Raw genomic sequence first — 13,694 nt, 5'->3', positions numbered from 1 at the left:
AGGGGAGTGGAAACTATAGTTACTTTTGCAGGAGCAATCTCAATAGCTTTGCTGGCAGTTTGCCACCTACAGTGTGTTATGGATGAATGGAAATTGAGGACTAGAATCAGAGATAGGAGGGCTTCCTTTCAAGTTTAATAGTTTAGCCTTGAAGGGGAGAAAAGAGAATGGTCACTGGAGCGGAGCCACAGCCAGGGGCAGCCACTGCTTCTTCGAGCAAGTGCTTGGTGATGTGTCCTGCTTCTTTGATGTTTCTGAGGGAAAGGGAGTGTCCTCCTACCTGGAGCTCTGAGAAAACCCTGCTTTTTACTGAACTTTAGTGACAGTTTTATGCCAGCTCTTTAGTCAAGCTTACATCAGAGCATGGTATAGGCCACAACAGCATCCTTACAAGATCGAAAGATCTAGTCTTATTTCTTATGATTCAGAGCCTGTCATCCTTTCTTTCTCCTTCACCTAACTGCTTCTTTTGGAGGTAAGGGCATGGTTGCTAATGGGTTAACTCGGGGACAACCACCGAGAGGCTCTTCCTAGAGGGCCCGGGAAGTGGTATTGATTCCCACTTGGGCTTCCTGTGCCCCACAGTCTCAATTTTTCTCCAGCATCTGGAGGCTGTTCATTGCACCAAGACATCTTTGGGGATACTTACTGTGGGATTCAGGGTGGGGTGCAGAGGAGGACGCTGCAGAGGCGCCGACTGCAGGGGCAACCTGTGAAGCTGCTCCCCAGGGTGTCCTCGCCCCTGGACTCGCGGAAGGGGACCGCTGCAGTTTTACGGTCCTATAGTGATTTCCCACCTTTCAAGGATTTTCCGAAGACATATAGCTCCCAGGTAGAGTGAGACTCAAGTACTGCCTTGGTCCACGATGGCTAGGGAATCAAAGGAAAGCGCAGCTTTGGACGCCCAGTCTTCAGAGGACCGGACGGGGATCCTGACCGTGAAGGTGGAAAAAGAGGACGCCTCGGTCTTGGCTGCAGAGGCGCATGCCCCAGGCAGCCCGGCTCCGAGCCCCGAGCACTCCCGCCAGCGCTTCCGAGGCTTCCGCTACCCGGAGGCTGAGGGGCCCCGCGAGGCACTGAGCCGACTTCGGGAGCTCTGCCGACTGTGGCTGCGGCCTGAGACGCACAGCAAGGAGCAGATGCTGGAGCTGTTGGTGCTGGAGCAGTTCCTGACCATCCTGCCGACGGACCTGCAGAGCTGGGTGCGGGAGCAGCATCCGGAGAGCGGGGAGGAGGTGGTGGCGCTCTTGGAGTATCTGGAGAGGCAGCCGGATGGGCCGATGCCGCAGGTAGAACAGGTTTAGTGTCTGCAAGCTGTGGTCGGCTTCTTCCTGAAATCTCAAGATCAGAGTGAGGGGCTTTTCTTTAAGATCCAGAAATTCTCCATCTCTTTTTGTACTATAAGCCTCTTTGACAGTAAGGTGAAGTCTCTGGACGCCTTCACATAATAGTACTTATTAAATACCTGAAGTAAAATATAAAGGATTAAAAGCAACTCAGTTATATTGAAATACAGTTAGCAAAGTAGTAAATGTATGGTAAAGTTATATATGCGCTTTTAAAAATTAATGCACTAAATAGTGAGATCTAGGGACAGGCCTAATAACTCTAGTGCAATTTCAAAGTGGTGGTGAATATTTTTGATAACATTTACCTGGTTGTAATGTGATGTGAAAACACCTGCAGTTTCAGTTGGTGACAGAGTCTTTTGTACTGTCTGAAACACCTTGGTTTGCTGCTTCCACTCATGATTGAAGGAAATAATGAATTTTGCTTACAGTCTAGTAAAAATAATTTTTCCTATTCATATTCATGGAATACTTAGGAGGGAATCTGTGGACCACAAGTTAGAAACCCCTGGGTTCATATTTATTTCCATCTTCCTGAATATTGTATAAGACTAAGGTCCCTTTGTATTATCTTGTATCCTTGTGTGTTCCTTTCAGCATGTACATAACCAGACCAAAGGCTTCTAATTGGTGACCCAGAGACCATGATTCTTGAGTTGACATTAGTGCCTCTTAGCCTTGTAATAAGAGAAGAATCACTTCAAGTTTCAGCTTCAGGCTTTTCATTTTTCATAGTTGTTGTGGGAAATTCTAAGATGTACATGAGCTAATGATTGTGACTGGCTTGAAAACCCATTAATTACAAATGTCTGGATGGAAACCTGTATTTAATGAGGACATACCATCACTAGGCCCTGTGTTAGGTGATTTCACACACTGGGACCTTATTTGCTAGTTTGCAAAGCCCTGTAAGCTAGAAATTATTATCCTCTTTTTTAGGATAAGAAAACATATTAGTGTTCTCTGAGAACTTAGCACCAGTTCCCAAAGAGTTTTCACAAAATCACAAATATAAATAATGAGGGAGCACAGAGTAATGCTGAAGAACGTGGGCTCTGGAGTCATTCTGCCTAAGCTGGGTGACCTCGGGCAAGTTGCTTTAACACTGTGCCTCAGTTTCACCATTACAAGAATGCAGATAATAAAAGTACCTAGCTAAGGTTGTTGCTATCTGCATTAAGTTAATATTCATAAAGCTCTTAGAAATAATGAATAGAAAGGAAATAGAAAGTACTGGGAAGTAGAAAGTACTAGCACATAGAGTATGTGATAGAAGTGTCTGAATAAATAAATGAATGACTTTTAGGTCCCAGGTGGTGGCCAGGGGCAAGAACTGCTCTGTTGCAAGATGGCAGTGTTGACACCCATTCAGAGGCCACAAAATATCCAATTGCAGCCAGTGAAGGCTCTGCTCAAGTGTGAATCTCTGGGATCCAGTCCAGACAGAGGTGAGTGTTATCTTCTGGGCAGTATGAATTCTACAGACTTCACCCAGTTTCACTTCAGGATCCCCTAAAGGACAGATCTGTGGGTAGGTGCTTTATATGCCCATCACAGATCTACTTCTCTTTGAGACTGAGACTAGCAGGGAAATTTCAAACAATAGTGGAAAGCTTTCCTAACCAAACCTTGGCATGATAAATAAGACTGTATTAAAATTGGTGTTTGGAAGGAGTTGATTTTTTTTTTAGCAACACAGTTATCTCCATTCATTCAACATATATTTCTGGAGGCTCCCTATATGGTAGCCAGTGTTGGTGTTGTGGGTATCAGGAATAACATGGTCCATAGCATAGATTTCTTCCTCCAGTGGAGCTTACATTCTAGTAAGGAGAATAGCAAATAAATTAATAATACACTTTCAGATATTGGTGAGTGCTAAGAGGAACATAAGACAGAATGCATGAAGCCTGTCAGAATATTCCAGAATTGTAGGACTTGTGCAAATCAAAGAGTGTAAATCTTCAAAACCTGTCACTAGAACGGGGTGAAAAATCACTCAGTAGGAAACTGCTATATTTTCCTGAGTGTTCCCCATGTGCTGTGAATATTTGGGCAGATTTCCAAGACAAACAACACTGGGATATGCCAGCCAACATGAAATCTTTATTTCTCAACAGAGGTCCTAGCCTAACCTAACTTATTTTCTGCCTTCTGCCAAGTTCACCTTTTATAGGAAAACCTGAAGTTCCCCTTTACTTCTCTTGAATCTGAGCAAGTTCTATATAAGCAGATTCCTGTTTCCTTCTTTCTGGGCTCAGGCTAATCTGACTCTTCTTAGTCTTTTATAATAGAACTAAAGAAAAAAGCACTCTAAGCTTCTAAATAAATTTTAGCAAGAACAAATATCCTCTTTTCCACTCTTTCCAGAATGTTCAAGATGAAAGACTCTTTAGATGGAATGCTTTGTTTTGTCTTTCTGCTGCTTCCATTTCTTACCAAGGATCTGCCCATCAATTTTGTGCCTCTGTGGAGCACACCACATCTCTAGGTCTAAGGATTTGAGCTGGCCAGGATCAGGAATTTTGGAAAGGCACACATGCTGTATAAACTTCTTTGTAGTAATTTATCTATGCAGTTTTTGAACTTGGATTCCACGGGGCAGGAAGGCTGAATGCCAGAGTAGATCTCATCCAGAGTGCTTTCCTTCTCAGTTCTCCAGGTTCCAAGGCTTGCCCCTGGGGGGCGCTGCAGAGAAGATGCCGCCATGGTAGCCACCAGGTTCGCCCCAGGGTCCCAGGTGAGCTGGAGCCCCTCTCCCTCCCCCTGCACCCAGCACCCTTCACGACTGATGGGCTCCCCAGTAGATCTCTTTCTCCCCATTCCTCCTCCACCCTCATCCTATATGCATCTGGAGTTTGAGTTTTCTCATCTATTCCAAGATTGCCATGTCATTATTTTGGTGTTCACTTAAGAGGATTTTTCTGTTTCACTCCTAGCTGAGGGAATGTCTGTGCTTCTCCGTTCTTCCTACCCCATCTGTTTGGTCAACTCTTTCATCAACAAGATTTTCTTCAAGGGAAATTTAGCAAATACAAACTGAAGATTTTGTTGTGATGGTAATTTGGTTCTTTTTTTTTAAGTATCACAAACTGTGCTGCTAGTGAGGGATATAAAATCATGTTCTGTCCCCTAGGGACTTAAAGGAACACATAAGGTGTGTGCTTTTAGCCCAAGATATTGAACAGCATTTGCTTAACCTGGATTTTAATTTCTTACCCAGTCTTTCATGTCCTGCTTGAAGACCTCAGTATTTGAGGCTCTGTAGAATCTATTTTCCCACACCTCAGACCTAGATTTCACTGTATTTTAAAATCATTGCTATAAATAAGCCCCCATCCCTGGTTTGCCAAAGCACATCACATATATTTTGAAAAGTTTGGATATGGTTCCACTCCTTTCACTGCATTGGTCCTTTCCAAACCTTTCACTTTCTGGATTTTTAGATATTTATGTGAAAGTACTTATTGTAATGTGTGTATTTCTTTCCTTTATGGTTATTTTTTTGATGAAGATATTATTAGAGACAGGGTTAAGTAGGCATAAGTGTACCATACTTATTTTTTATAAACAGCCCATGTAAAGGGAATGTTCCTTCATTACATGTACCCAGGTTTGTTTTTTTTTTTAATTTTTACTGGAGCATAGTTGATTTATAATATGTTAGTTTCAGGTATACAGCAAAGTGAATCAGTTATACATATACATATATCCACTCTTTTTTAAAAACTAATTTATATTTTGACTGTACCACACAGCATATGGGACCTTAGTTCCCTGACCAGGGATCAAACCGGCAGTGGAAGTGTGGAGTCTCAACCACTGGACCATCAAGGACATCCCCCTCCACTCTTTTTAGATTCTTTTCCCATGTAAGCCATTACAGAGTATTGAGTAGAGTTCCCTATGCTATAAAGTAGGTCCTTACTAGTTACCTATTTTATATATAGTAGTATGTATATGTCAACCCCAATCTTCCAATTTATCCTTTCCTACCTCTTATCCCCTGGTAATTGTTTGTTTTCTGCATCTGTAATTCTATTTCTGATAAGTTCATCTGCACCCTTTTTAAAGATTCCACATATAAGCAACATCATATGATGTTTGTCTTTCTCTGTCTGACTGACTTGTACTCAGTATGACTGCTTAGGGAGTGATTTTGGGCGAGTGGAACTAAGTAGGATTACATATTGTTTTAGGGGCCATTTAAAATGGAAGATGTGGCCCTGACTGTCTCCCCTGGATGGACACAGCTGGATTCATCTCAGGTGAACTTGTATGGAGATAAAAGGCAGGAGAACTGTGGCAGCCTGACCTCCTTGGGTAAGACTGATGGGCATTGATTTCTTCTAAAATTTCCTGGCTTCCTTTGTATATTAGCATCTACTAGGCTATTAGAAGCTGTTTGAATTATGTTTGGCATTAGAACCACCACATCTGAATCCCAACTACTAACTGGCTATGTGACTAGTTTATTAATCCTTCTGAGCCTTCAGTTCAGTTGCTCAGTCGCGTCCAACTCTCTGCGACCCCATGAATCGCAGCACGCCAGGCCTCTCTGTCCATCACGAACTCCCGGAGTTTACTCAAACTCATGCCCATCGAGTCAGTGATGCCATCCAGCCATCTCATCCTCTGTCGTCCCCTTCTCCTCCTGCCCCCAATCCCTCCCAGCATCAGGGTCTTTTCCAATGAGCCTTGCTTTTCTAAAAAAAAATTATGTATTTATTTATTAATATTTGGCTGTGCCTAGTCTTTTTTGTGGCATGTGGGATCCTTAGTTGCAGCATGTGAAGTCTTTAGTTGCAGCATGGGAACTCTTAGGGCATGTGGGATCTAGTTCCCTGACCAGAGACTCAACCCAGGCCCCCAGCATTGGGAGCACGGAGCCGTAGCCACTGAACCGCTAGAGAAGGCCATGAGCCTTGCTTTTTATCTGTCTTGCCAGTGTCTGGTCAGTTTAGGTGAGATCAAGTAGGTACAGCCTCTAGTTTAGATCTAGCTCACAGGAGATGCTCAGTAAATGCTGATTTCTTCCCTTTCCCTTCCTGTTGCTAGCCCTGACAGGAGAAGAGAGCTGAGGGGTCTCTTCAGGAAATGGGCCGTGGAACCATAGGGCGAGAGCTTAGAAGTGATCTAGAGACTGACTGCAGAGCCTGGCCTTAAAGATGAGGATGCGGTGCAGAGACACACAAGATTGCCTGGCTTGTCTGAGTTCACACAGCTCATTGGCAGCAGAGTGGGGGCTCCAACTCAGATCTCCCAGCACTGATGCCGGTTTTATTTGGTGGACCCTGCTTCTGCCTGAGTTCCAGCCAGAAATGACCACACCTTTCAGTGGTCATTGAATTCTGAGTTCCTGCTTTCCCTATTTCTCACAGAACATTTCAGAAATTCTTTTCTTTGCCTTGTTTACTGTCACCCTCTGCTCAGCCCTTTTAGTATCTAATCCCAAGCACACGGCCCTGCCTTACTTTCTCAGAATTTAGAGCCTTTGCATGTATCCCCAGCACAGTCTTCAGTATTTCTCACACCTTCCCTCCAATCTCTCCTTTCCCAGGTTGTACCCTTCTTACAAGAGCCCCGTTCTCATTCTCAGGACTCCCTCCTCCCCAGCATCCCTGTTCTCCCCCTTTATTCCCACCTGTGTTCTAATACTTACATCCTCATCCTTGCCATATACAGACCTCTGTAATTCTTGCCTCCCTGGGACTCCTCACAAAGCTTTCCTCTGTGGCAGGACATAACTGACAGTTGCTGGCCGGTTGTTCTTCAGGTGGTGTGGAGCAACCGAAGATCAGAGAGCTGCCTCCAGATGAGGATCATCCAACACAGGAGCCTGGGCAGATACCACGCCACCTGGGGGAAGCCACTGGCCAGATTCCTGCATGTGCAGAAGCTGGTGAACAGGAGGGCCAGTTACAAAGAAAGCAGAAAAGTGCCGCAGGAAACAGGCGGCACTATTGCCATGAATGTGGAAAGACTTTTGCTCAGAGTTCAGGCCTGACTAAGCACAGGAGAATCCACACTGGGGAGAAACCCTATGAATGTGAGGACTGTGGCAAGACCTTCATCGGAAGCTCTGCTCTCGTCATTCATCAGAGAGTTCACACTGGTGAGAAGCCATATGAATGTGAAGAATGTGGCAAGGTCTTCAGTCACAGTTCAAACCTTATCAAACACCAGAGAACTCACACTGGGGAGAAGCCCTACGAGTGTGATGACTGTGGGAAAACATTTAGCCAGAGCTGCAGCCTCCTAGAACATCACAAAATCCATACCGGGGAGAAGCCCTACCAGTGCAACATGTGTGGTAAAGCCTTTAGGCGGAATTCACATCTTCTGAGACATCAGAGGATCCATGGCAATAAAAACCTTCAGAATCCTGACCCTGGACAGACCTGGGAGAGTCAGGGGAGGAAGGAAAGCCAGTGGGAAAATGTTGAGGCTCCTGTGTCTTATAAATGTAATGAGTGTGAGAGAAGTTTCACTAGGAATAGAAGCCTTATTGAGCATCAAAAAATCCACACGGGTGAGAAGCCCTTTCAGTGTGATACATGTGGAAAAGGCTTCACCCGAACTTCATACCTTATTCAACATCAGAGAAGCCACGTTGGGAAAAAAATTTTATCTCCGTGACCCATGGCTTACATGCCAGAGTTGATGTTCTTTCCTCATTGAACTGAAGTCACCCTGGAACCCTTGCTGACTAGAAAACTGTGAGCTGAGCGTTATTTCCCACCACATATCATCAGGTGTTTGTTAGAAAATAGAGTCTGGTTGAGATGAATTATCTTATACAACCTAGAAGGTGATTGAAAAAAAAAAAAAAACAAAACTTGGTTGATAGGAAGCTATGAGAGCATTGTCTGGAAGAGGTTGGACCTGAAATAGTTTTCACCTTTTAGACTTAAACGGGCGTCCAGGCTGTCTAATTAATCTCTCTCAGCCAGCATTTTATGATGTCTTCTGGGTGGATGACTTTCTGATTTGGGGGGCTGGTGTTTCTGTTCTTTTTGCCTCTAATGAATCCCTCACCTGTTGGTTGGATCAGTGGTGTCTTATCCCCACCCCACTGTGCCTTGTATACAGGTGCTATAAACATTTATTAAATATACCAGTGAGGCCCCCGCGGGGGGACCGCCCCAAAAAGTAAAAAAAATTAAAAAATAAATATACCAGTGAAACGACCTTAATAGCTCTGAAAATCTAATGTCTGGATTCCTGATGACTTTTTAAGGCCACTTGTGCCTGTCTAATTCTCTGAGGGTCTAGATTCTGGGTCAATCGAGTATATTTATTGCCAAGTACATAAGATTGTCAGAGTTGGGGTAGTGTGTGTGTGTGTGTTGCTCAGTCATGTCTTACTATTTGCAACACTATGGACTGTAGCCTGCCAGGCTCCACTGCCCATGGGATTCTCCAGGCAAGAATACTGGAGTGGGTTGCCATTCCCTTCTCCAGGGGATCTTCCCAACCAAGGGATCAAACCTGGGTCTCCTGTATTGGAGGCAGATTCTTTACCATCTGAGAGTTGGGGTAGAGGAATCCATATTTCTTCATCAGCATAGGAGTTATAGTAAGAGTGCCTTAAACAGCTTCTTTATCATTAAGACATTGTGAGACTGTTGCATCCATACAACTCCAGTCTGTAGTCAGCATTAACGACATTAGTTCATATTAATTGTGCTATTCTTTAGGGAAAACCTTTCGTATTCAGGTAAATAAAAAACAATTGATCAAATCAGATCAAAATGGTTATGTATCTTGATATATATCCTATGATGCTCAACAGCTTGTTTCTCACTTTTTGATTATCTTGGACCTAACCAAGTGCCAAGACACCATTGATATCCCTCTCTCCCAACTTACAGCCCACAGTGCATCAAGGCTTATGCCAGCTAGGCTTAAACTTCTTCCAGGCTAGAGGATTCACACCAGATATTTATAACAAGTGTCATTCATGTTTTCAAAACTTCCCTGTGGTTGGGGAGAGGAAGACTGGGTCAGAGGCAGTCAACAATGATAGAGACCTGAATATGGGTGGTAGGAGAAAATGTATCTTTTTGGAAACACATTGGGGGTCCTGGGATCTGACAGAAATGATTCCACAACTTCCAAAGTATCAACCTGTGAAGTCAAGACTGTCAATAAGAATTTCTTGGTATCTCCTGTTTTCACTCAGATCATCTTCTGTGAAGTTCTTTAAAGACCAATACCATCTTCATAGGTGCGAGTGCCCTCTCCCCAGCTTCCAGCTTTACCAGGTTATGCCAAGAATGGATTCTGCTTTGATGAAATCCTGGACCAGTTTTGTTCAGTCACCCGCAGAACGTTTTCTGTTCTCCAGTCCCTTGCTGGATTCCTGCTCTGAAGAACCCCAGGCTGACTAGGGACTTTGCAAACTGTAGGCCTCTCCCAGTATCACTTCCCTTGGGTCTTTCATTGCCTTCATTATTCCCTCATTGGAGTATAATTTATTTTTTATTTTTTCATTTATTTTTATTAGTTGGAGGTTAATTACTTTACAATATTGTAGTGGTTTTTGCCATATATTGACATGAATCAGCCATGGATTTACATGTGTTCCCCATCCTGATCCCCCCTCCTGCCTCCCTCCACATGGAGTATAATTTAAAACCAGTTTTCTAAGAACCTGCAGACTTTCTCCAGTTAGACTTTTCTAGCCTGTAAAATTTTCCTTTTATATTAACTGTATTTTGGGTACCTCCATAAAGCTTACCATTTCCTCATCTCTCCTGACCTTTATTTTTCCTAAATGTTTGTTAATAGCCCTGATCTTAAATACTGTTCATTTTTCTTTGGTATTTGTTTCTTACATCATGTGAAGAGATATACATGAGAGCCTTTTACAAACCAGAAAGTATTATACACTTACTCAATAAGTATTATCTATTGAGATTAACAAAGGACCACTGTGCCTCCTTCACTCTTTCTGCTCCTTCTGAAGCTAAAAATCTTCTCCATGGAGGAGGGGAGGATTGTAGAAAATACTTTTCAGTGCCTCCTGTGCCTGACAATGAAGGGGATAAAGCATAGATACACACATGCAAACATACTTGGGCTTAGACTTTCAGTATAATAACATTGATAAGACTTGCACATAAAAATAAGACAGTGCCAGAGTTGGGACTCCATACTTCCACTGCTAGGTGCATGGGTTCAATCCCTGGTCAGGGACTTAAGATCCTGCATGCCATGCAGTACAGCCAAAAAAAACACCATTTTTTAAATAAGGCAATATCCTGACCGGTGACTTGTGAATGATGAACTGAATACTGTGAAAGTTCAGAGGAGAGAAATGTTACCTCTGCTGTGTGCTATTTTTATTACATCCACAGGGTGATACATTAGCTGCAGAGACTAAAGGACTTATCAGATTTAGTAACTAAGGCAAGTTTGAAGAAGTAGTCCATTGTAAGGGCCTTCAGTGCCAGAGCAAGGGGTTGAAATTTTATTCAGTAACACTGACATTTTTATGATAAAAATATTTAGGAAGCTGTCTGGCACTATTGTATGATTTCAGATTAAAAAATTATTTTTCTGATAGGCTTTTAGACACCCCACTTTCATATATAACAGATGTGTGTTTATATGTAAGTGAGTTATAAAATGGGTTTTAACTGTAGCCTATTTAAAAGGATGGTCAAAAAATTATTTTCAGATGAAAATTAGACCCAGTAAAAGAAGCTACTTAGTTAAGATATAATCAGTATATAAAGTGGAATAAAATATCACTTTTCATGTTTTTAAAAATTGTTTCTAGGAATTTTAGTGTCAGCTGACCATTCTACTTTACTTCTCCAACTGAAGCAATGCTGAAATCTACCATTTTATTTTTCCTTCAATTTCATGAATAAGTAACTAATTATAACTATTTTTTTTAACTTGGGTAAAATGAGTAGTTACAATGAAAAAAGATTTTTGATGAATAGCCCTCCTAGATGTGTTCTTATTTTTTAAACTGATTTACTTGGCTGGACCAAGTCTTAGTTGTGGTATGTGGGATCTTGTTCCCTGACCAGGGATTAAAGCTGGGCCCCCTGCATCAGGAGCTTGGCATCTTAGCCACTGGACCACCAGTGAAGTCCCCTAGACATGGTCTTAATTTTGGTAAATATGTGTGTAATCCTACAAAAGATTCGGTTTCTCTGCCTTCTTTAAAGGAAAAAACAAATAGAGTGCCAGCTTACCTCACAGAATTGTGAGGATCTGTCCTACAAAAAAGAAGTGCTGGTAAATAATCTGAAAACAATAACATTGATAGAGAAATGGAGATTAAATGCTCTGTTAGCTGAAACCTCTATATATTGGAATGACAATTGTTTAATGGTAAAGGCTATCTTACTATCTTAAAAAAAAGTGTCCTAACACTAGTATATAACAGTGTTGATCTTATCTTGTAATGATGTACCAAGCCATCTGTGTGGTTGCATCTCAGTTATTCATAATGAGAACTTTAACCACTCAGTAAACTTAATTTACCTACATTTCTCTAAACACACTTTTAAGTCTGTCTTTTGTTTCCTTGTGATAGTTAAAATTGGATCTGATGGATTCAAATGAGGAAACCTTTTTTCAGTTAGCTCTGTAGATGTGGTACCTATTTTGAATGTTTCAAATGGAGTTGCTACTACAGAAATACTTGGGGATGATTAGTTTCCTGTGAACTTTTTTGTTAGCATATTATTTGTAGAAATATCCTTTTATTTCTGCATCTACTCACATTTCTCACTTTATCTATGGCATTAGCAATTCCTTTCTGTTTACTGCATCAACTGAGACCTTGGAATTTGAGCACAGCAAGCATTCCTGGTCTCTTTTCCCAATTAATGACTGAACATTATGATATATTCTTGCCTGTTCCATGTATTTTGTTTATTAGGAATTGAGTTGTCATCCAAAATCCTATGCACAACTTTCCAAATTCCTGTTTTTATTCCAATTTCTAAGCTACTTCAAATTTTTGAGGGTTTAGAAAAAAAATCTGAGCAATCCTAATGTAACTTATTTGTATAAAAGTAATAAATCATGTGATTATTCCTTTAGCCTCAGTGAATTCTTAAACAGCTAAAACACTGCATAATTTCCAGGCTGTTAGAAAATAACTATACTTTCAGGTATTAACTAAAGTGTTAAAACTTTGAACCATTTCCTCCCTTCTGTTCTCCAATTCTGCCCATCAACATTGGGAGTCTGGGAAATGGAATTTGTAGCCTTTCTGATGCACTACAGTTCAGGGTATAGGACTGGTGTGGTGAAAGTGAAAGTTGCTCAGTCCTGTCCGACTCTTTGCGACCCCATGGACTTTACAGTCCATGGAATTCTCCAGGCCAGAATACTGAAGTGGGTAGCCTTTCCCTTCTCCAGGGGATCTTCCCAACCCAGGGATTGAGCCCAGGTCTCTCGCATTTCCAGCGGATTCTTTACCAGCTGAACCACAAGGGAAGCCCAGACAGGTGTGGGGCTGAGACATATTTGCTTACAGATAATCTATAATACTTACCTTATCCATTGTGATATTTTCACCATATCTGTGACCATTCATTTGTAATACTCTCTCCTATTTGCCAGTTTCTAAGGAAGCATAGAGTCCCTTGGACTGCAAGGAAATCAAACCAGTTAATCCTAAAGGAAATCAGTCCTGAATATTCATTGGAAGGGACTGATGCTGAAGCTGAAACTCCAATACTTTGACCACCTGATGCAAAGAACTGACTCCTTGGAAAAGACCCTGATGCTGGGAATGATTGAAGGTGGGAGGAGAAGGGGATGAAAGAGAATGAGATGGTTGGATAGCATCACGGAGTTGATGGACATGAGTTTGAGCAAGCTCCGGGAGCTGGTGAAGGACAGGGAAGCCTGGTGTGTGCAGTCCATGGGGTCACAGAGTTGGACACAACTGAGCGACTGAACTGAAGGAAGCATATTTTATGACAGACCACCATGCCAGTCCTTATCCCCTAAAATCACATTACTAAAATTCTACTTGGATCAAATGACCTAACTTGGTTCTGTTTAATTTCTCCATTTTATTCGTTGACCCCAGCATCAGGAAAACATCATCCCTAAGCTCTGCCTTAGCTTTCCTGTCACATTCCAAGTCTGCTAACTGAGCAGGTCAACTTAACTATAGAGAACCAAGATGACGGTAATGTCTATACACATTTTAAGATCGGGGGAAACAATCTTTTGCATGAAATATTTGCCATTTTAGACAGCGAACAAAGTGTATGCAGAGTGTGATTCCCAAACCACAGTTTCTGAAGAGATCATCTAGGTAAAGAGACAATCTGGACTGAGTTGGATGCCTCCCTGTGTTTC

At 42.1% G+C, this 13,694-nt stretch overlaps 1 protein-coding gene across 2 annotated transcripts; it reads left to right on the top strand.

Annotated features, from left to right (window-relative positions):
• Positions 1-582: 582 nt before the first annotated feature.
• Positions 583-12,413, top strand: ZKSCAN4 (zinc finger with KRAB and SCAN domains 4). 2 transcript variants are annotated; one of them, XM_061147337.1, is made up of 5 exons: positions 583-1,202; positions 2,656-2,797; positions 4,004-4,089; positions 5,549-5,672; positions 7,126-12,413. In XM_061147337.1, exons 1-5 carry the CDS (start codon positions 867-869, stop codon positions 7,986-7,988), a joined length of 1,551 nt encoding a protein of 516 aa, XP_061003320.1. In that variant the 5' UTR covers positions 583-866; the 3' UTR covers positions 7,989-12,413. The 2 variants fall into 2 exon arrangements, with proteins under 2 accessions (XP_061003320.1, XP_061003319.1); XM_061147336.1 differs by having other exon boundaries at positions 583-1,289.
• Positions 12,414-13,694: the final 1,281 nt, after the last annotated feature.

The sequence above is a fragment of the Dama dama genome, chromosome 7, assembly GCF_033118175.1.
Source record: "Dama dama isolate Ldn47 chromosome 7, ASM3311817v1, whole genome shotgun sequence".
Lineage (NCBI taxonomy): Eukaryota > Metazoa > Chordata > Mammalia > Artiodactyla > Cervidae > Dama > Dama dama.
This window is presented reverse-complemented; position numbering and strand designations above follow the sequence as displayed.